Source organism: Theobroma cacao, chromosome 5 (genome assembly GCF_000208745.1).
Source record: "Theobroma cacao cultivar B97-61/B2 chromosome 5, Criollo_cocoa_genome_V2, whole genome shotgun sequence".
In the NCBI taxonomy this organism is placed as follows: Eukaryota; Viridiplantae; Streptophyta; class Magnoliopsida; order Malvales; family Malvaceae; genus Theobroma; species Theobroma cacao.
This window is the reverse complement of record NC_030854.1, coordinates 35,685,123-35,708,266: the sequence shown is the minus strand read 5'-3', so window position 1 is coordinate 35,708,266 and position 23,144 is coordinate 35,685,123. Positions and strand designations below refer to the sequence as shown.

The 23,144-nt window shown below is 35.8% G+C and overlaps 1 protein-coding gene across 4 annotated transcripts; it reads right to left on the bottom strand.

Annotated features, from left to right (window-relative positions):
- LOC18600018 (eIF-2-alpha kinase activator GCN1) lies at positions 333-23,144 on the bottom strand. 4 transcript variants are annotated; one of them, XM_018121599.1, is made up of 60 exons: positions 22,845-23,144; positions 21,282-21,658; positions 21,055-21,186; positions 20,531-20,912; positions 20,228-20,374; positions 19,927-20,111; positions 19,693-19,819; positions 19,495-19,568; positions 19,333-19,409; positions 19,212-19,248; positions 18,927-19,093; positions 18,488-18,671; positions 18,316-18,393; positions 18,062-18,181; positions 17,919-17,978; positions 16,825-16,911; positions 16,624-16,723; positions 16,364-16,533; positions 14,941-15,237; positions 14,740-14,856; positions 14,529-14,630; positions 14,294-14,443; positions 14,033-14,197; positions 13,784-13,960; positions 12,832-12,954; positions 12,594-12,674; positions 12,388-12,504; positions 12,035-12,207; positions 11,683-11,760; positions 11,432-11,579; positions 10,492-10,614; positions 10,331-10,387; positions 10,141-10,251; positions 9,872-10,063; positions 9,621-9,794; positions 8,917-9,027; positions 8,752-8,821; positions 8,544-8,622; positions 8,207-8,309; positions 7,888-8,058; positions 7,646-7,768; positions 7,455-7,568; positions 6,479-6,585; positions 6,340-6,391; positions 6,149-6,255; positions 5,993-6,052; positions 5,776-5,890; positions 5,523-5,633; positions 5,302-5,439; positions 5,105-5,227; positions 4,927-4,998; positions 4,239-4,351; positions 2,828-2,986; positions 2,500-2,596; positions 2,238-2,420; positions 1,768-1,962; positions 1,515-1,694; positions 1,278-1,410; positions 1,055-1,133; positions 333-879 (listed from the first exon to the last, which is right to left on the bottom strand). In XM_018121599.1, the coding sequence occupies exons 1-60, from the start codon at positions 22,966-22,968 to the stop codon at positions 837-839; spliced, it is 7,851 nt and encodes a 2,616-aa protein (XP_017977088.1). In that variant the 5' UTR covers positions 22,969-23,144; the 3' UTR covers positions 333-836. The 4 variants fall into 4 exon arrangements, with proteins under 4 accessions (XP_017977088.1, XP_017977087.1, XP_017977089.1 ...); XM_018121598.1 differs by having other exon boundaries at positions 14,033-14,443; XM_018121600.1 differs by having other exon boundaries at positions 14,033-14,443; positions 21,282-21,514.

Below are 23,144 nucleotides of genomic sequence, written 5' to 3'. Positions count from 1 at the left end.
AATGGAAAAAAACATTTTTCAAGAAATATACTAACTTATCCAACACTAAATATCCTATTAAATTGTGGGATGAAAGCATAAAGGAAATTTTGGTGGGGTGGAAGCTCGAAACGATTTGGCATCTGGTTGTTTGTGAAGTTGCAAGAATTCAAGGAGGATACAGCTACAACTAGGTTTAGGTAGAGAGGTTGAATAAAAATATAGAATTACATTTTTATAATTAAAAAATATTTATAATTTCTGAGTTACATATTTAATAAATTTATTCATTGGCGATATGACAAACATATAATTTCCTGACAACGTATCAAGTATAAATCCTGATTTCATAATTCAACCAGCAAAAGTGATTTATACTACTATATATATATCAATGATTATCAAAGTAAATACAATTGTGATCACATCAAAAGGAAACCCTTTAGGGCTTATGATCTTGCAAGTGAATACAGAAAATTCGGATTAGAAGAAAAACCTTATTTTGAATGTGACAATTTGACAAGTGATACATGAGAGAGCTCTTAAGCAAGACTTGGTTTCTCACTCGGTTATGGACAAGAAAAGCCAGTGCAAAAACTTGAAGGCAGCCATGAGAGGCCTGTGGTTTTTCTATATCATAACTAGAAGATTGCCAATTACGTTGATATTATAAATACCCATATGTGAAAAAAAAATTGGGCTCTTTCTCTGTATGTATCTGTGTTTCCTATGAACAAACGCTGGCGTGGAAAAAATTTGGCTGGAGACCGTCCAATAATTCGAAGTTCCAGTTACTTCCACTCTTGAACCTTGAATCTTGATGAAGAATACAATATTTAGATCAATGGAACAGACTTTCAGCTGCTTGCTGAGTCATCTTCACTTTCTTCACTATCATCGCTGCGTTTTCATATTCAGCAAACAGCTTAAGATACCGATTGTTTGAAACAATACTTAACAATGTAAAAGCAAACATGGACACCTTTGCATCAGCGAGAATGAAGGATGTACATGTTATTATTATGCTCAAAAAATTAGAGTTAAAAATGACATTGCTAAAGAAGTTTGGACTAACCTGTGTTCAGGAAATTTTGATATGCGCCTAGCATCCAAGCCTGTAATATATTTTTGAGAAGCTTGAACATTCTCAGTACCTAGAAAATACAAACCAGTTAGTACAACAAAGTATTCTTGCTTCTACCAACTCGCTAATGGAGGGGAAGAACAGGAAAGACGAAAGTTTAGCATTTAATTTAAGCAATCAGTTCAAAACCATGGAATTATATAGGTAAAAGTACCCTTTGTCAACTGGAAGGTGTGAAGAGCACATCTTTCTGCAGCAAGTCTAACTGGGGTGCTGCTGTCCTTCAAACATTCAGCAAGCGCAGGGCCGAGTAATGAAAGATGAGTTGTGATAACTGAAGGATTTGCCTACAATAAAATTTGCATCAACAGGTGCCAAATATCTTCATGGAAACAACACACAACATACCAGTTATACTTTAAACATAAAGAGCTAAAGCTCATGTACTTACTTTGGCAGCAGCTTTTATAGCAGATAATGCCCTTCTTCTTACTTCACTAGAGTCATCTTGCATTGCTGACAGTACGGATGAAAGGATATCCACAAGTGAAGTGGAGTTAGAGGGATCGCTTTGTACTTGACAGAGTAAAAGCCTCCCCAATGCCTTGGTTGATGTTTCACGAAGTGGGAACTATTCACAAGAAAGGGTCAGAAATTGGGAAAAACAAAATGAAAATGGAGTAAATCAGTTAGAATTGCAATACCTTCTCATCTTTCAAGGAGCTTTTGAGACAGATTAAAATAGATGCGGACTCTGGAGACATAAAAACTGTGGAAGGATTATGCCTGAGCAAGGAGGAGAATGTAAGAACTGAGCCATGGCGATCAGCCCAGTTTGAAGAAGAGGACAGATCTAGAAGTTCCTGAAGTAGGTCGGACAGCTGAGATTCATCCATATACTGCAGTACCATTGGCAGAAAAGTCAAAAGACAAAATCATAACAAATTAAAATGGATTCAGAAGCAGACTTAGAAGGGCACATATTGTACCCATCAATTCACTGGTGACAGTAGTCACCCCAATACCAGTCACGAATTCATCACCAAAGATTGGCCAAGAGCAAGCCAAAATATGCAAATAATACCATGGTCCAGGGTTGTTCCTCATAATAAACATTAGCAAAAGCAAAAGGCTGGTACTTGAATAAAGCTTCTTAAGAATATTTATAAAGTACCTGTGATATAACACCCAATATGCTCGAAGCAAACATTCGAACTTGGTCATCATCATGATGAATTAAATCCTTGAGGAGAGCGTAGACACGAGTTCTCGTAGCTGGGCTCACACTCTTACCAGCATGCTTTACCACACCTTTTAAAGCAGTCAATATGGCCTCCCTTACTCCAGAATCCGATGCCTGAACAGTCAAATATTAGTAACCTGTCATCCAATTTTAAGATAAATGACCCACATGGAGGAAAAATATTAAGAATCACCTGCAAACTAGATAGGAGGTCACTGACTAATGGATCAACCCTGGTACTTAGTGCACTAAGCTTACCCAGTGCAAGGGCAGCACTTGAGCGGACAGTCCTGCATTCAAACACTTATAAATCCAAAATGCAAGAAGCAAGTATGCAAAACAAAACAATATATATGGCACTCATATGTAAGTAATGTCACACAAAATGCATAAAGCACATAGAAGGAAAGGAACTGAAATTATGACATTCAAGACAGAAATGGCTGAACAGAGTAAACATAGCCTATAAGGTAAACAGTACAGCTTTTAAGTTGAGACAGCAACTCCAGATTTAAAAGGACCTTGTATTATCTTGTAGGCACTTGATAAATGTTGTTTGCAGCTGAGGAAGAAAAGGTTTCAGTGCAATCCCACCCTTTCGGATCATGATGCTCAATGTAGATAAAATCGCACTCTTGACCTGCCAGGGAAAACGATCACCTATGATTCGAATAAGAGGCCTGCAGTTAAGAAAGAAAAAATGGAAAAAAGAAATCAGGCTTCAAAAAACACTGAATATAGTAATAAATTTATCTTAGGGGAAAGAAAGGGTATAACAATTTAAGAACTTCACAGATCTTTGATAACAAATAACCTATAATTATGCAAAATATTCACCTACACTTATGTAACATGCATCGAGATTTAGTGGTTGAAGCTAGAAATTGTTTTTTCTTTCACACGACATTGCAACAAACTCATTAAGCTATGTTACTACAAAAATCCATTTAACACTCAATTTCCAAACAACGTAACCATGAATGAACATGATAATGTAAACAAAATACAAACATAAAGCATAGATGTTATTGACAGCCTGACGAAGACAATAAAAACTCAACACAACCACGAAAGAAAAAGTTCAGAAACAAACCTAGGATTTCACCACAAGATGCAAAAATAATAGGCATGAATATTGAGTGTGTATGATATTTGTGAGAGTTTATATGGAATGTGATGCAGGAACATCCTAAACTCTACTAAAATGAGCATTTAGCCTTGACATATTCTTTTGTGCTTGATATTTTACTTTAGTTTATGGCAGTAATTATGTTTTTATATTATTAAGTGGTCATCTAACTAGCATGTGACCTTTTAAAGAGTTTGGATGGCCAGGATTAGAAGGGCCTCTTTGCATCCAAGGGCTAGGATAAAAGCTGCTGTAACACTAGTATAATAGTCTTCTAGACATTTTAAGCAGCCATAATATACTTGGAAATTACTTGTTAATGGTTCTAGAACCCTAAACCCTGCTGCTCTTAACTTCAGATTTACACCAGTTTAGCCTCTGTTCTAGATTTCATTTATAGTTTCCACTTCTTAAGTGCATCAAAATGAGGCCTAATGTGTAACTTATCAAAATTAGAAGCTGCGTTTTGATCATCACCAAGGTATAAATTATATCCAACAATGGATCAAATATAAATCATATTAATCCCTTTTTCTAGCCAATAGAGAAATAAAGCACCTAGTCCAGTGGAAGAAGTATAGTCACACAAAAGAAAATTAAATGGACTCCCTGGGGACCACCTCCAAGTTTTGAGACAACATCAAAACAAGGCTTGGGCATCATAGGGAAACCAAGCCAGGCTGAACAGTCAGCTAAGGACAGTGCTTTAAGCATTGTGGTTTTTATAGTTAATTTATTCAAGCCTTTCTAGGTGACCTGTGTCTTATTGCAATCTACACCAGCAAATTTCCTAGAGCACATACCCAGTTATTGGGATGACAAACTCCTTCAGTGATTGTTCGCTAGTCACTTCAATAAGTTCCCCAAGACCTAAGGCTGCCTGTTCTCTTAATTCAGCTGACCCACTAATCAGACCCTGCAAATGCAATCAGAAATAAAAAATTAATACCATATTAACTGGTCAGAGTGATACAGAAATCAAGTAAAAGGCTAGAATAACAAACATATATTTGATGAATAAAAAAGTTACAAACAGACAACTGAATTCCATCACTTGTATTCAATACATAAACAAATGTGAGCTTAACAGAAAAGAGTACACAAACTGGCAATTGCATTGCATTCCCAGCAGCACCCCAACAAATAAAGATTCTCGACATGCAAGAATAACATTTCAACTAAAAATTGTAGTCTGATTGCAAAATAGAAATGGCAATAGAAAATTTTTCCATATCCATTGAAAGTGGCATTTATGATGGTAACTGGTATAGAAATCATTATGTCAATATTGCTTTTGTTTTTCTATATTATACATGAACAAAGAAAGAAATGAGCTTAAAGCAGCAGCATAGAGATGATCAAGTATTCTATTTTCAGCTGCACTAAATTAACAAATTATGTTTAAGGAAACTCTGATATTTTGGGATATCAACATGGGGGAAAGGTGTGGTAATGGAAGACACTTAGGAGAGAAAAGAAAAGAAGAAATACCTGAAGAAATATTGGAAGCAGTGGCTGAAGAGCTTTTGGAAGACAGAATCCAGGAATTACAACAGGGCCTCCCTGCATGTGAATTAAACAAAACAAAAGATGTTCAGATTTCTTAGTTTTCCTCAGACCATTCACAACTAATAATTGTCACCCATAGTAGAGAATAGCAATCACTCACCTTCTTCTTTCTACGCTCCTTATCTCTTGCAGTAGATACAGCATCACGTACTAACTTTATACATGAAGGAAGTACCTCTTTTGGTACTGAGCTGACAACCCTTGATAAAGCTTCCCAAGCAACCTGTCAAACCCAACATAAGATGCAAAATACTATATAGACAAACAACAATAGACAATAAATAACTCATATCATACCACAACAGTAGCAGAATCTGAATCGCTAAGCAAAACAATCAAGGTAGATATCATGTTTAGAGTTTCATCAACTAGATAGAGTTTGCTGTTTTTGAAGAAGTATCCTATTAAATATGATGAACTTCTTCTGATTGATGCCTGAAACCAAAGAAAGATGCAAAAAGTAAGAAGCGAGTGTGTGTCAGTCAAAAGAAAGCGTTAGAGAACAATATCAGACAAACCTCACTATCACCAACTCCTCTAAGAAGCTCTGATATTAATGATTCAATGCCTTCCTCATCAATGACCAAGACTACTGTTTCTGCAGCTTCCTTAGCTAGAGGTTGCACATCCTATAACATCCGCAATTGAGCAAGCACTAAGATGAAATTGAACTACATGGCTTATATGCTTAATACCAATTGAATGTGGAAAAAAAAAAATTCAGTTTGCATAAATTGTACTACAAAAGAGGAAGGAAAAAGATATGTATACCACATCATCACCACCCATTGCAGAAAGTAAAGCAGGCAAGATGGTACCAAGGTGATAGTTAAGGCCAGGGCCTGCAACCTCAGCCAAAGCTCCAAGAGCATGCGCATTGAAGGCGCTGGATAGAATTCCAAAAGAATCAGTAACCAAGCAGTGTCATTCAAGCAAACTTTTTTCTTTAAAGAAAAATATCAACAAGATAAAAAGAGTGAGCACTTACGAAAGGGGGCAATGAACCAGCTTAGGCAAAATATGAGGCAAAACGGCAGTAGTTCTGACACTAAAATTGATGAGAGATAGCAATTTAGGACAGGCAAGTATATGTAACTACGCCCAACAATAGCAAATCATAGACTACAGAGATCAGAAATATAACCTTAAGATTTGTTTGAGACCATCTAGGGCAGTATCAGAAGTTTCATCATCCTCCAAAGCATGCAGCAGTGTTGGAACAATTTCGTCGATTGCTTGCATACCGGCACTCTAAATCATGACATTTTACGGTTCATTCTATCTGAACATACCTATATAAGCAAGCCTCAATAAAACCAAAGACCGAAAAAGTACCTTGTAGAGAGTACTGAATGCTAAGCCTGCTGACTCACGAACCTCAGGAGCACTGTTAGCAAAAATCGTAAGACATGATAATTTCTTATACAAATGAAGATACAGAACAAGCACTAGCAGACTAAAGATCCCAACAAACCTATCACAAAGGGCTGTACGAATGGTAGGGATAAGCTCATCCATGAAACTCAATAACTGACTCTTACCAGCACTTGCCATCACTTCACTCAAACCAATACATACACCCTGTCAACCATGTGAAATTTTAGAGTCATTAAAAACTAAAAGTATCATAGATCAACACACTCATACACACACAAAGAGAAAGACATATATATATATATATATATACTCATACACACACAAAGAGGAAGACATATATATACATATATATATATATATATAGAGAGAGAGAGAGAGAGAAAGACAGACAGACAGACAGAGAGAGAGAGAGAAATTAAAATTGCAGCTTCCTAACAAAAACAATTACCCAGTGGCAAAGCACCGAAGTCACAAAATAAAATTTTGAGAAACCTTCATTAGAGAAACCTAGCCAGCCCAATCCAACCCACCCTTTACGACTTCATACCCTCTATAGAAACTTCATGTGCAGCTAGAAGAAAATAAGCTTACCAAAACCATCAGAGACCTGAATTGTATCGTATAATTCATATGGAATCCTTAGAGAAATTCCACTAGTCTTTATACAGACACCAAAATGATAATTTTCAGAAATGGAATTAGATGAAGACAACAATACCTTTCAACGGACTTCCCACACCAAAAAGTTTCACAAAATGATCTTAAAAGTATATGTTATCCGTTAGGGACACAGAAAAAGAAAAGATAAGATAAAGGTATCAGAACAAAGTAATACACGAATATTTCAAGCTTTCTACAAATTTTAATATAACAGTAAGAACTACAATTTTTAATATAACAGAAAGAACTGTGGCATTCTGTAGATTCCAAACAATTACATCATAATTCATCCAGAATTGTTGTAAAAATATATAGATCAGCACATCTTTCTGTATTTAGACCTAAGGGTGATCTGACCAATGGCATGGGAATACAAGGAAAAAGATAGTATCATGAGAAGAAGAGAAATTTACCTGTCTTCTACTAGCATCGGGGTTCTTTAATCCCTGGGATAAAATTGGGATGATCAGAGGAAGTACTCTCTCCCCAAGCTTCCTCACAAGTTCTCCCAGTGCTCTACCAGCAACCTATATAACCAACAGACATTTGTGATCTCTGAACCTTAATATTGTAACCGAGAATGGAGAACAACTCTAGTACAAACCTGCCGCCTTTCAGAGGATGCTGAAGCAAGAGAAGTAATTAGAGTATTCATTAAAACTGGCATTATTTCCTTGAGAGTCTTTGGAGTATTAGCCACAATAGTTTTCCAAACATGTAATGCAGCCTGACAAATGGAGAAGGAAATTTTAAGTTTATTTACAATAAACTGTGATTAAAATGTTCACAACATTGGTTCATTTAATCATAATCTTGCACAACTAACTAAAACATGAAGAACATTACCTGGCGTACAGTTATGCTGACATCAGTTCTAACCATATATAATGCAGCAAGAACTTCATTGCGCTTATCCCTTCCTAGAACCTCAATAATAGCACGTCCATGTGCTTCAGTACTAGCACCTTCATCATCACTACCACCCTCGAGTAAAGCTTTCCCAGAAGTTCCAGCAACCTAAATATGAAACAGACAAAGGAATAACTGAGTCCAACGACAGCAAGAAACAATCACTTGATTTGGATCTCCAAAGGATCAAGGAAATCAGAATTGTTGATTTGCCAGAAAATTTCATGAAGGAGAACTGAAAGATGAAGATGCATACCTTAAACAAGAGATCTCCTAATAGCTCCACAGAGCTTTGTCTGATTCGCCAATTATCATTAAAGATGCCATCTTCTACGGCTGGAAGGAGAAGAGGTAACGACCTAATATGAAAGAAGAAAACAGAAAAGATCATCATTACATCCATAGGTGAAGGCATTGAAGCTAGACATACAATTTATCTGTCTCCATCCATCAAAGTTTTATTATTCAAAAATGGTCTTAACGCTTTAAATTGCAAATGCCCAAGAGTAATCAGAGAATGCCAGAACAAATCCTAATGATATATTAGAAAAAGTACATAATTAATTTCAAAAGAGAACCAGAAGAGCCCTTACGTTGTTGCATAATGCTCCACTAGGACATGCCCAGCACATAGAGCTGCATCCCGCACAGATTCGTTCTCATCCGCAAGACCTATAATATTATAAACAGCCATAAAGTTTGATTTATTAAAAAAAATTTGCATCGCACCAATAATTTTGATCAGAGAAGGATTAAATAAGGATTTAAAGCATACAAAAGATCACAAGTAAGAGTATTTACCATCTAAGATAGCAGGCAAAACCAGCTGCAAGTAGTTCTGGAATTGAACACCTAATGACCTTGGGAAATACTACAAACACATTTCAAAGGAAGCTGTTAAAAAAATCCAACAAAAAGGAAACCCTGCAACTGAAAATCAGATATCAGAAGGTATAACGAGATTACCTTGAAAAGTGTCAAATATCCATCACGTACAGCTGCCTTTTGATGTGAACAGTTCCGAATAATATCAGGAAGTATATCCTCAAAATACTCGGTACCTAGCGCAGCTAAAACCTGAAGATAGATGCAGATATCCCATGCTTACTCAACTATGACTTTCTTTTTTTTTTTTTTTTGATTGTTGAAAAGTAATAAAACAATTTACAAAGAGCAAGTTAGGCACAAACCTGACACACAACAGTAGACAAGCACACCAAAACAAGTTTAACAAACAATTGGCTAACATCTTATACTACAATGAAACTTCACAAAAATACAGGGGATAAAAGAAATTAGAGAATTGAGAACAAAAGTCATAAGAATAAATAAATTACTCAAAATCCCTGGCTTTATCTTAAGCATTCCTCTCCCTCACATCCCTAAATCCCTCAAGCTTCATACCAGGACCAGCCTCCAAGTAATACCCCTTATTCCTATCTGTAAATCTTTTCTAGTTTCTACCATGTTAAATAACACTAAAAATGATGAAGAATAACCAAACATGGCAGGAAGAGGAAAATACAGAGAGATAGGAAACACCTAAAAATTGGTTCAAATATTCTTGCAACTTGGAAGAATAAGCAAAGAATTAACTTGATGCAATTTTCAGTGATTCTGTCAGAAACATACTTTTATATGTCAGAATTAAATAACTAATAAATTCTAACCTCACTCAAGCCTTGAGCAGCACCAGAGCGCTCAACATTACTATTGTCTGACTTAAGTGTATCGAACAACCATGGGACAAGATCTGGGAAGTTTTCTTCTCCCATTCCTCTTATAAGAGATCCAATGGCCCTAGCTGCAACTGATCGAACTTCTGGAATGGGATCAACAAGGACCTGTTCATATTTTCAACATCTATGAATAAGAATTACAGAAAAAGCAGCAAATTCTAAAATTTCAGTCAAAACGGCACCTTTTTCACTTCAGGAAGGAGCAACCCAATGTAAGGAATCATATCCTTAGGCTCTGTGACTAAAGAACACATATTTCCAACTATTTGAGCAGCTTTCTTTTTTGTATCAGCACTCCTCTCCCTTAACCCTCTATGTACTATTGGTACTAACAACGCAAGTGAAGGAGCATCAATTGAATTAATGAAAGTAGTCTGCAAAAACCAGAAGAAGTTTATAAAGACAAAAGATAAAACAATCAAATTGATATTTTCAGTTTCAAAAATCTTACTTGGAGGAGAATATCAAGGGAATATTTTGTATAGTCATTAGGATCTGTAAGACCCATAAGAAGCGTAGGGACAAGTGAAGATATTTCTGGATTCTTTATTACACTCCCAACCTAAAAGAATAATATATATTAAACCAACATTGGTCATATAAAAAGAAGTCAGAGCTAAGAAAAGAGGACAAACTATAACCTGCTGAAGGGCCAGTTGTCCTGCTGACTGCACCTTGGGATGTGTATCTGTTAACACCTGCAGTTCACAGAGAAGTATAAGAAAAAAAAAAGGTATCAAAACAAGGCTACTTAATCAGTCAGAACCTGAAATAACAAAATTCAAGTTTATATTGAAATGACCTCTGTTAATTTAGGCACAATTCTAGGAAGACACTGAGAAAGTTGCTGAGGAGCACAGTATGCCATGGCACCAAGAAGTTGTACACTACTTTGCTTCGTTCTCCAGGCCTTATCTTCAAGACCCTAGATATGCACAAAAAAGAATTTAGCAACATGTGAATTTCCTGCTAGACACCATAAAGACCAGCAGAAGCTAAAACAGGAAAGGTATAAACAACTTGCTTGTGGCTCATCAAACATGCTTTTATAATAATACCTAAGAGTTTATGTCCTGCAAACACAACTGATATACTAGATCCTAAAGAAGGAATATATGAATTACTAGTGCACCAATCTAAACAGAATATCTTCCAAGTTCCAACTATTTCAGTCTATATATAAACTTTTTCAACATTATTAACTGGCATTCACCTTTAAACAAATACTTCAATCATTTTGCATTCAGTACCCTTTTTTTCTATCTTTTCCATCAACTGTTTTGAATTTTCTTTAATTGCAAAAGTTGAATAATTACATTTCTACTTGCACAAGAAATTTAAGTATTTGCATTTTCAACAGCATTGCAAAGTTGTCTTTCATGACACCAGATGAAGCAACCAAACAAACCCATGTACTTTGCAAAGTAGTGCCCCTAATATCATGCTATTTTTTAAATCCTATCAGAAAACCAGGTTTTGAGATATCATATTAAACAAAGGCTGTAAGCAGGGCATAATGCAATTACTGTGCAGCACTCTGTCACTGAAAAATAGGGAGACAAAGTTAACTGAACAACTACTAAGGCACAAAAATAACACATGAAGAAAAATCAGCCCACCACCTCTTGCATAATTTAAATAAAATAAAACCACGAATAGAAACTATAAGATTTACTATAAAGCAAATTACATCTGTACTAGAAGAGAAACGGGAAAAAGGGGTAAACAAACACAAATATCACCTTCAATAGAGATGGAAGCACAAGCTTTACTCCTTGTGCACTCAGTTGAGACATCATAGCACGTGCTGCACATTCAGCAGCCTCACGAACCGCAATTACTTGATCAGAGAAAGAAACCAAGAGCAACGGTAACATTTGAATAACATACCTGGATCAAAATCACATGTAGCCAATATAAAATGTTGTAAAAGAATGGATCTATATGAAATGAAAATTGAACACAAAGTAGGCCCTAATGATTGTTGACATACGGCTCAAACAATCTTCCCAAATATTCACAAAGGCACTCAAATGCCAGCAGAGCTCCTTCACGAGATTTTGCAGAATTTCTGCAGTTCAAAATGAAAAGAAATAAAGAAAAAAAAAAAACAGAATGAGCCAAAACTAGATGAGTAACTAAAAATTTGACTTGCGAATGTTCATAACAAGTATCACCTATGCTTGATTCATATGGATAAAGAGAGATCAAATGGGGGGTGAGATATAATCAATGTAGAAGATAAAGCAATTAAAATTTGAAATAGTTTATTCAAGCACAATCTGAACTAAACTTAATAGCCTCCACTATACATGAGATAATAGCTGACACGTGAAAGGTCATACCTATCAGCAAAACCTTCTCGTAAGACAGCCACAATCCCATACTTCTTCAAAGATGATAACCCAAACCCCTTGACCACTCCTGCAAGACCAAAAGCTGCTCCACGACGTTCACCATATTTGTCATTCTTCATCAGCTGATCCAACAGCCTAGAAATAAGTGCTGCTGCGTCATCCTATGCAAGCAATAGTAACATTAAATTGAACCCTCACCCTGATTAGAAGGAGACAAATGTGCAGAAGTATCATACATATTCAAGAAAAAATTATCATGCATCATTGCACAAAATAAAAACCACACAAATTCTTAGTGTCTGAACCTAAAAACCCATTTTTAGCATCAGTTGCAAACATACTTGTTTTGACTGCATCAACGGAGATAGACATGTCGAGACTGCTTGCTGAACAGCTTCAGAAGGAGTATTTAACACATCCAACAGCTTCTCAACAACAGCATGAACTTTAGGATCATCCTGTTAACAAAATATGGATCTTAGAGCAAAATTAGGAAGGTGCCATGTTCCCCTTATGATTAAAAAGGAGGAAGCTGTAAAACCAACACCTTTGCCAAATGTTTTGCTAGAGCTCCCGTAAAAATAACGACACCTTCACGAACCAGATCATATTTTTCTTCATCCGATGCCTACACAAAGAGAAATATTATGCACGAACATGCAGAGGGTTCTGACAACTACACGAAGAAGAAAAAAACAATGCAGTCCAGAATTTCATTATGCAAGATGGAATAAAATGAAAATGTATAGAAGCAAAGGATTTTCTAATTTGGAAGAAAGGCTAACCTTCTTGTTCAAGTAATTTTCAAAAATTGGGAATAACAAAGAAACATTTTCTCTTCCATGCCTATCAATAATCATTATACCAGCATTAATCATCCTCCCACGAACATCTGCATTAGGATCAGCCTGCAATTACAAATATTAACCAATTAGTAAAGCATTCTTATTTTGCAATTGGAAAAATAACTAAACGTTAAAAAAAAGTGTGCAGTCCTACACTAGTACACAAGAGGAACCATTCCAAGCTTATAGGATCTGAATCAAACACATTATAATTTTCAAAATTGTTAACACAAGTAACACTTCTTCTTTTCTTTCAATATTCATAAAAGCATGTTAACGCAAAAGAAGCTACTTTAATTTCAAAAACGAAGAAAAATATGAAGAACATTCAAAAGTTAATTTACTAGAAATTGTCAATTAAAGAAGCCCTTTCTACAAGCCTCTACTGTGAGCTATGATATCAGAACAAACCAAAAATGCTATAACAATTCACAACTGTTTATCAGGTATAAAAAATGTTGTTAAAATGGTTTAAGAATATGTTTGTATGTAACTGCCTTTTCGTTTAGGAATGTGCACAACAACACAGCAGAAATGTATGTTACTCCACAATTGACAGCAAATAACAGCAAAAAAAAAGGTAAAGTACAATACTCAGGAAAAAGGTATCTTCTACCAATCCCTTTGGTTACACACAAAAAAAAAAAAGTAATGAGTTTATTAATCATCATTAGACTAGTTCAAAGATACCATATTTCTTTGGTTACATAAAAAACACAATACTAACAGTTTCATGATTAGACTAATTCAGTTAACTGCCTAGAAGATTATGGACTGGTTAACAGAAGCAACAGCCAATGTTTCTACTACAACAATGTCTATGACAACAGTTTTATGTAGCAAAGCCAGCATACTTCAATAATTATTACCAAAACCAGAAAAGAATACACACCAGTGCTCGTGATATCAGGAATGTCATAACAACGGGAAGGTCTTTTGTTCTTAATACATCAGCTGCAGAATGCAATGCCAACGCGATTCCTTGTCGGCCTAGCCAACCAGCATCAAGATTTTCCTCACCAAAAGCAGAGTCCCGGATATATAAAGAAAATAAAGTAGAAAGAGATTCCTGAAAATGTCACCCAAAAAAAATTAGAAAACAACAATGTGAGAGCAATATTGAAGGTAAACACCAACCAACCTGTATAGAATCTGGGATTTCGTCCATAGCAGCAGCTAATGCCTCTGCCGCAGCCACGCGCACATTATAATTTACATGAGAAAGTGCCTTGAAAATCCCCGAGTAGTCAGTACCAAAGTCATATCCATAGCGATCCCATACATCTTCTGCAGCTTCTGCAATGGACTGAAAGCATAGAGATAATGAAGTGAATGACTGATCAAATTGTAGCCAAAAACAATCAAAATTTTGAATATTTAAGAAAGCAGATCTACGCCAAACCTTTTCTGGATCATGTAGAGCAATCCAAATGTTTGTTGCAACTTCAACATTTTGGGGAAGAGCCCGACCGGAAACAGCTGGAATGCATTTTACAGCATTTAAGCAAGTCATTCTTACATGAACATCTTTTGCATACACTCCATACAAAGCCTGTAAGAATGAACATTAATAGATTGCACAACATATATTTGTGTGAGCATATAGCAGAAAATAAGGAATAATGTTAAGGACATACAGATGCCACTTCCTCAGGCTGCAGGCCAAGACACAACTCATTCAATGCAGGCCCAATTGATGCTTGATAAGCTGGAACAACACCTAGAACATGATAGAGAGCCTGCAAAACATAGAACAGATGACATAGCAAGAACAAGCCATTTAAAAAATTAAAAAAAAAACTAAAAATCATAAATTCATCAGTTAGACTGAGAGTATGAATGTGTAACTGATAGCATGCGAAGCCTAGGAAGAGGCAGAAGGGGATCCAAGTGCAAATAAAGAATCCGAAGAACATCATCGTGAAGTCCTGTTCTCTTGGATGATAATAAAATCTGCTCCATTATCTGATGAAAAATATAGAACAGATAAATAAATAACAGAAGCATCATTAAATGCATCCAGTCACATGTCAAAGTAGGATATCTTACAGGAAAGACAAAAGTGAAGGAATCTACTGGAAGAGGTCCAGATTTACAAGACACAGACAATCCATTTACTATTCTCTCAAAAAGACCTAAAGATGGTCTTTCATCAGCTTCTTCATCCACAGGAGGAATCAGTTCCCACAGACAAACTTCATCAGTCACAATTAAACGTAAAGCAGTAGCAATATCAAGGGCCCAATTACATAGAGGATGCACTAAACATCTGGAGAGCTTCACTGATGTATCATAGGCTACATCACCAACAATTGGTGACCGCAATAAAGGATCAACAAACTTAACCTGAAAAATAGAGGATCGACAAACTTAACCTGAAGAAATGTAAAAGAAAAATTCATTCCCAATAAATGTGGTAAACAAGATGAAATTAACAGTAAAGGAAAGCTTAGTTTATTACAAGCATCTAATGCCAATCGGAGGTAACAAAACAAAAACCATGTTCCTCTGCAAATTGAGTCAAAGCAAATTGCCAAGGCAATTGAAATTAAGACCAAAGGTAATTTAGTTGCTGATGCAAACAAGGAGAAAATGACAAGAAAAAATTAGGATGATTAGATGAAGCCTAGACTGGACTAGTTTGTCAGAGGAAAAAAGAACTCTCAGTCTTTCACTAAGCTCACAATGAGGATTCCAGAGCATCGCATCCAATAGCAAACATCACTAAAATCACTCAAAATCCCATTTTTTGCACATTATAAAACTGAAAAAGGTATGATATGTGGACAAACTTGTTACGCATCCACATAAAACAATTGACAATGTGGAAAGCCCACTTGAATATAAGGCCACAAACTCTAAACTTAAACAATGTGAGACAACACTACTTACTACTGCCCATCACATGTAGGCCCAAAGAAAAAGAATTGACAAAAAGGGCCCACCACATGAACAACAAGTAAGGGGCAACAAAAAGATATAGCATAATGGAGGCAACAAATACCCTGAATGTCAATACCGTATTAAGAATCCAACCTAAAACCAATTGGCTATAGATGGAGACAACATCAGAACTTATACTCTTATACTCGATAATTATGAAATAATACTATTCAGCAAAACCACAGGTAAGGTTCCTTATCTCCTGTTCCTAAAGTTCCCCAATGAAAATAACATGTTTTAAATTGCTAACTCAGCAATGAAGTTTGGTTTGGGGCCCACCACTGAATTAGCTAATTTTTATTGGAGAACCTGAGGAAAAGCATGTAAGAAACCTTACCTAAATTGTACCCACAATATGTGCTAGTGGTGGTTAAAATAGCAGCCTGATGGTAGCCCTACCTCACCCCATCAAGGAGGTTGCAGCTAGAAAATTACAAACTGCCATGCAACACACTCATCAAGGGCTGATAAAATACACCTACAGAAAATATAGAAAGAAAGAAAACAGAGCAGTTTGCAAGGCACGAACCAGTGAAGGTAATTGACTATGTGCAAAAACAGGATTAGCAACAGCCATGTCCCCAAGAGCATTCAGCATCAAAGACAGATTCTTCTGTATTTCCCGAACCTTCTCACGTATTGATGCCTCCTCTCTAAGAAGCTGCTCTCGAGCCTCCTCTTTTGCAGTCTTTCCTTTATCTATAAAGATTAAATAATATAGACAACTTTATGACATGAATTAAGCAATTGGAATTATGAAGCAGTAGACAGATTGCAAAGTTGACATGCCAGCCTTCTTCATTGACTTTCCAATATCCTTTTTCCCACCACCACCAGCTGCTCTACTAGAGGTCTCCCTCTTTCCAGAATGGTTAGAATTGATACGGTCCTGCGAATATAACATAAACTATAAATGACTGAAAAGTGCTGATCAAGAAAAGCTATGGAAAAAGAAAAACAAAACAGCAGATTAAAGAGGAATACAAACACCTGTTGTTTTGTGTTCTTAGAAGTAACAGATTCTGCAACATAAACACCTTGCTCATTGGAAAGAATTCCTTCAGGAGTCCGAAATATCTGAAACAACATATGACAGATAGAATCAAGTCTTACAGGAAAACAAATAGAATAAATAAATAAAATAAGAACATAATAGGCAAAAAAAAAGATGATCTTATAGTACTCCTCACACCCAAAAATCATAATCCATGTTTTCTGTTTTTGAGTTTCACATCATCAATGTCATACAAGTTAAAAAAGCAGCTTCAGCCATCAGACTTTCCCATAATTCTTATTCACAAGAATTAAATCCGTAATAATTTGTACCATCTTTGTAGTGAACGTGTGCTAGGAGATAATGGGAGAAATATATTTGTTGATTGGGAAATATAGAATAAAAACATATTGAAGCCAAAAACCTTGAGAGAACAAGATTGCAACAGCAGAAAAAACAGGGGTTAAAAGTTGTAGAGCACATAATGACACTTCAAGGCCCAAAAACAGCCAACACAGAAGGAAGTGCACAAAAAAAAAAAGGTTCACCAACTCAACAATCGTAATGTTGTGCATCAAGTCCCTCTTAGAAATCTAGTTTTGACAGAATCTTGTGTACCAGAAAAACATTTTTTTGACAAAAGGGCAGCAAGAAGAAACACTATATATGTAATCTAAAAATCTAATAAAACAAATTATCAAAATAACAACTAAAATTTGTTCGTACTAGCAATTTAAATGCCTTATACCAAGTCTCTAGGGAAGACAGAAAGCAGGTTGTTAAATCCTTGTCATGAAATAAGGCAATTAACAGTCTGCATGGTTGCTATACATAAGGGTTTCTCCAACAAAAGTTTTCACCCACCTAAAGAGGCAAAAGTTTAGTTCTCATAGCTAATATAAATTCTTGCTAGAAATTCTATACATATTTGAAAGAAACATAAACACCTGAGGTTTGTTATCCAGGGTTCATTCAAACCCTGCCCCAATAATCATTATCTAGGTTTAATCCTGCCAAAGTCAGTACCATGGCAAATGATTACACATAAGAAAACCAGCAGAAATGATGTAGATAAGGATAAAAACAGCACCTGAATGTCATTTTCCGAAAGCATATCATGTGAATGACGGTCCGGAAGGTTTATAAGGTGCTGCAAAGTGGAGGGAGTTCACATCAATAATCAGCAACAAGGAAATATTGAGATGACTGACCTTGACTAAGTACAAGCATCACCTTCTCAAACTCTGAATAAGTATCTTCAGGTGCTATTGACATCAAAGTGCATAGAGAGTATATTGCTGCGTTTTGTTCAAGTGGATTGGCGCTCATCAACCCCAATGGTCCCACTAGACCCTACAAAACACAGCCACCGAAAGATTAGATACAGACCATAATAGAAGCATGTTATTGTATGGCAATGCTAATAAGGTTAATTTCCAACCAACAAAAACTGACAAAAGACATCTTTCCAAGAAAATAGATTTTACCTTGCAAATATTGGCAATATTAGCAGAAATAATGCCAATCACATCAAAGCCAAGTGCTCGCAAACATTTATGGAGCCTCTGAGGATGGAAAGATGAATGTAAAACAACAACAAAACAAGCTATTGAAATTGAAAAATTTCAAGAAACTAGAACAATAAAAAAAATAGTCTACCCGCCAAACTGCATCTCTTTTAGCAGTTCCAATTATGCATGGATGATGAGAGCAGACTATAACACGTGTAGATGCACTTGGAGTTGTAGCAAGAGCTGTGGACGATATAACAGCTAAAGCCTTCACTAAAACCTCAACAGATGGAAGGATAGGAACCTGAGTGTCTGGAGAATTATCTGCATCACTACTTATGCACAAATTTAGATTTCTCTCATTAGATTAGATAAAAGGCTAAACATAAATATGGAATATAGAAGTAAAGCCTCAATAAAAAAGTGAAATAACAATGACAAAAACCCACGCTGTAGAACTATAACATAAAATGTATGTTACCAAAGTAATTTCTCCACAAATCAAAATCCAAAACAACACAATCAACATAAACAATAACTGCAAGGTATTAAAAACACTTAAGTTAAAGAACTGCGTCAATTTGTACCTTGTCTTCAAAGCATTTATTTTCTCCCCAACAAGAGAGAGAGAGTCTGAGAACTCAACCAAAAGAATTTCTGATAACTGCGGAGCAGCAGCAACTATCTTCTTTGTAGCATCATAAGTTGTTTTACGAACATCCCAACTTGAATGGCACATTAAAAAGAGTAATAACTGCATCAAAGTCAATCATCACAAATTGAATCAATCCTTACACAGAGAGAAGATCAAAGTTTCTCTTTTAACAAGTAACAGTGAGACAATATAAAGGGATCAATGCACACTGGTCTACCTGTAATAGTAATTTGGCTGAGAAAGTTTCCAACACTCTGCATAAAGGAAGGCAACTCAACTAAGTTTAATCATAAACAAATAAATGTTGGGGGATATTGCACATTATAATCGACTTAAACCTGCGAGAGTGTTCCACCAATAGCACCTCAAGAAGATCTACACATGATATGCAATCTTCAATTGACAATTTTGAGGCCTAAATAAAAACATATATTTTTATAAAAAAATAAAAATAATGCAATTAAAAGAAATTCTAAAACCAAAGATTTAGTAATAGCTACCATTGAAATTGCAACAAGTGAGGGCTCATTTTGAGATATCAAAGACCAAATTTTCTCCTTTGCCACAGTCTCCTCTGGGAAAAGGCAAAGAGGAAAAGAATCAACAAGAAATTCTAAAACTAGCATATAATATGGAATGGAAACAGATGGTAGGCATTCCAAACTGTCGATCATTTGCAACTACTACAAGACAAACACCTGCTTTGATATCAGCAGCGGCAATCTTCCCAACAATACTTAATGCATATATGCCATCTAGACGCTGCACAGCTTTAGTGAAACCAGTTTTTACAAGTTGAAGAAGAGGCCCCAGTAATGATGATATCTGAAAATTCATGTTTAAAAAGCTTCACATCAATGGAACAAAATAGTTGACCACAAAATAATTAATTACTTAACATACATTAAAAAAACATATTAAAGATTGTTCACCTGCAAAAGGGCATCAGAGTTTTTGCAGATAGCTAGCAGAGAACGAAGATGACCCCTTCTTAAAGCCTCCTTCTCCTTGAGGCCAGAGGCAAAAAAAGAAACTAAATCTGGTTGAAGTGCATCAACAAAACGGGCTGCCCAAGAAGCAATGGCTGATAGTATTGCTAGCTTTACCTCTTCATTTCCTGCAAGGACAGATTATAATTCATAAAGATCATCTGTAAAGGATTTTCAACATCTAAAATGCACAAGTTAAATCTTTATAAATAAACAGCAGAAATAAGTCATCAAATCAAATTACCTTCATCTTTGTAACAAGTTAAAAGAAAGCCACAGACGGTACGAGAGAGGTTGTTGAGATATTTTCCTTCAGGAGCATTAGACAATTCCTGCAGTGCATTCATCATGCCAATTCTTTGGTAAGGAAATGCTAGCCTTCCTTCTGAGCCTGTTTGCAATGAAAAAGTCAAGTAAAAGCTCATGAAAAGATTAGTGACTAAAGATCTTAATTCTTTTTTAACTAAACTAAGGATCTTAATTCTTGAAGTGTCATGCACAGTATAAGAAAACCTATAAAAGCCAGACCAAGAGGAGAAGGTCAAACCTCCAAGGACAGCTTTAATGGCATTGAACATCGATTCAAAAGCATCAGGATTACTAGACTTTTGGCTTAAACAGCGTACTACAGTCAATGCCCCAATCCTTCTTCCATCTTCTGCATGTCGAGCCTGTGGTAATACGACAGAAAGAATTTCCATCGCATACTTACTTAAATCAAGATTGACTAAACTTAATAGTATTCCAACCGACTCCAACACAATCTCAGGGTTGCGTTTTAACATTTTCACTAACGATGGGATCACAGTACTTTGGAGATCTTCATGTGACATACGTGCAAATAGTGGATGAAAAGATTCACTAAGCCCCTTGGTTGGCTTTTCTCTGGCATTTAAAACAGCTTTAACATAGATGTCAAGAAATATTGGCTGTACAAAGCAAAAAATCATGTTAAATCTTCAGTATAGCTTACTGAATATAAGAAAATGTTAAACCAAAAAACCTTGAAGACTCCAAATGTCAGAAGGAATTCCACCATAAGTAACAAAGGTGAAATCAAATAATTCCTACCTTGCTTTGTTCAAACTTAGATGGTACTACAGATGAAAATTCCAGTAATAAACATAGCAATTCAGGAGCATCTTTGTATGGAATCCGTGCATCCTTAATTTCTTCTATGTATGTATTGTAGACATCAGGTGACTGTAAAAACAAAAGCAATAAAACCAAAGAAATTTATATTGCAATAACCAGCAGGATAATTTCCTCAAAACCAGAAAAGGTTAGTCATAGCAAACCTGAGAAAATAAATGGAAAAATGATTTTATGCATGCCCTTCGCTCACGAAAAGATCTTTGCATAACAATATGAAGCAAAGATGCCTGAGCTGCAGCTACTCTACACAATGCATTTCTCGAAACTGTGGCAAACTGACTTCTGCTTAAGAGGAGACACGACCACTTGAGTAGAGTATAGCACCCTACATGGGTTTGGAACTTTGATTGCTTCTCCATTGCCTGAACAAGTGCCGCTGCAAAACTTTTCATAAATATAACCTCGCCTAAAGCCTTCACAATCACACCATTAACAGCTTTTCTCGACCCTCCATCATCAAATATTGGGAATGTTTTAAATATTATATCCACCAAAAGTGACGTAAATTCAGGAGACATCTCTGTTCGAGATAAATAATGATTCAAGAACTGATGTAAGTACAAAATAAGCTCATCTTATCACTGGGTGCACAAATATTCAATTATTGAGAGACAGACAGAGAGAGAGGGAGTAAGAGAAGGAGTGGGAAGGGGGGCGATGTGTTGCATAAAAGTGAAGGTTAAAATGAAAAACATATCCAACATATGTGTATATTCAATTTAGTGGGTAGAAGAATGACAGGTAAGCTATCATAGATCATACTGGGTACCTGGCATATTTTCAGTCTATTCATAATATGAATGCATCGCAACACATGCATAATTTCTTGAGATTGTAGTGCTTTAAAAGGCAAAAGCAAAATCTTTCCTTCATTTCTGAGAAAACCTTCAAATTTAGAGAAACATCTTTCCACCTTTTTTATTAGTAATGCCAACTAATTTTCAAATTACAGAAAGCTTATGATATACTGCTTCATGCAACAGGAAAGCGGATGCCTACTTTTCTGGATGCAAATTAGAAATTCTTCGATGCCTTAATAAATCATGAATATTACTAGTTTCCTGCATAGTTTGCAGCCAATTTCAATAAGACAACCAAAGGTGGTGCAGATACCAGCAAACCTTAGAAATCATGCATCATAAGTGAAAAACCTCTAATTATAACTCTAAATCCAGTTCACATTGACAGACAACGAAGTACAGGAACTATCTCTTCAACAAGTACAGGCGCCTTTTTTCACACTCCTTTCACCACACTGTTCACAAACTTTAATCGATCATACTTCAGCAACCCTTCATCCAGTAATTACTCAAGAAATACAACTTAGAACTCATAAATAAACCGAGTGAGCTGAAATGTAATCACTCACATTTGCTACAATTCACAAGCAAAACATAAACTATATTCACCTCATTCATAAATCCGCATTTTTTTGGGTGCAAGCGTAGGTAAAAGCTACATGTATATTCTCTTATACATACATGTATATAAAAATAACAATAAAAAATTAGCATTTACAGAACTTATTCGAATTTTCAATACCACAAACTCATACTCCTACTTATAAAACTTCAACAAACCCTAAAATACACATTGAATTTCCACAGTGTAAATTTTACTTAAACAGTTGCAACAGTCAAATGAATCAATCATACAAACAAATTTAACTAATAATGATTACTATTAAAGTAGAAAGAGAACCAGACCTGAATTGGTAATAATGGGAGGGAGTTCATCACGAAAGATCCGGACCCGTTCTTTAGTTGACGGAGTAGAAACCGACCCGGCGATTGAGACCAGAGATTCCACCGGAGAAGAAGAACCCGCCATTTCTTATTGGAATGGATCCGGATTCGGATTCCCGATCCAAAATTTACGATTTTTAAGCTTCCTTTTGTTCTTTCAGGCTATTGAAATGATGATATTTTTTTTTTTCAGTGTGGAGTTTTTGGTTAGGGTTTTAGGCAGAGCGCAAAGAGAGAGTAAGAGAAAGAAAATATCGAATG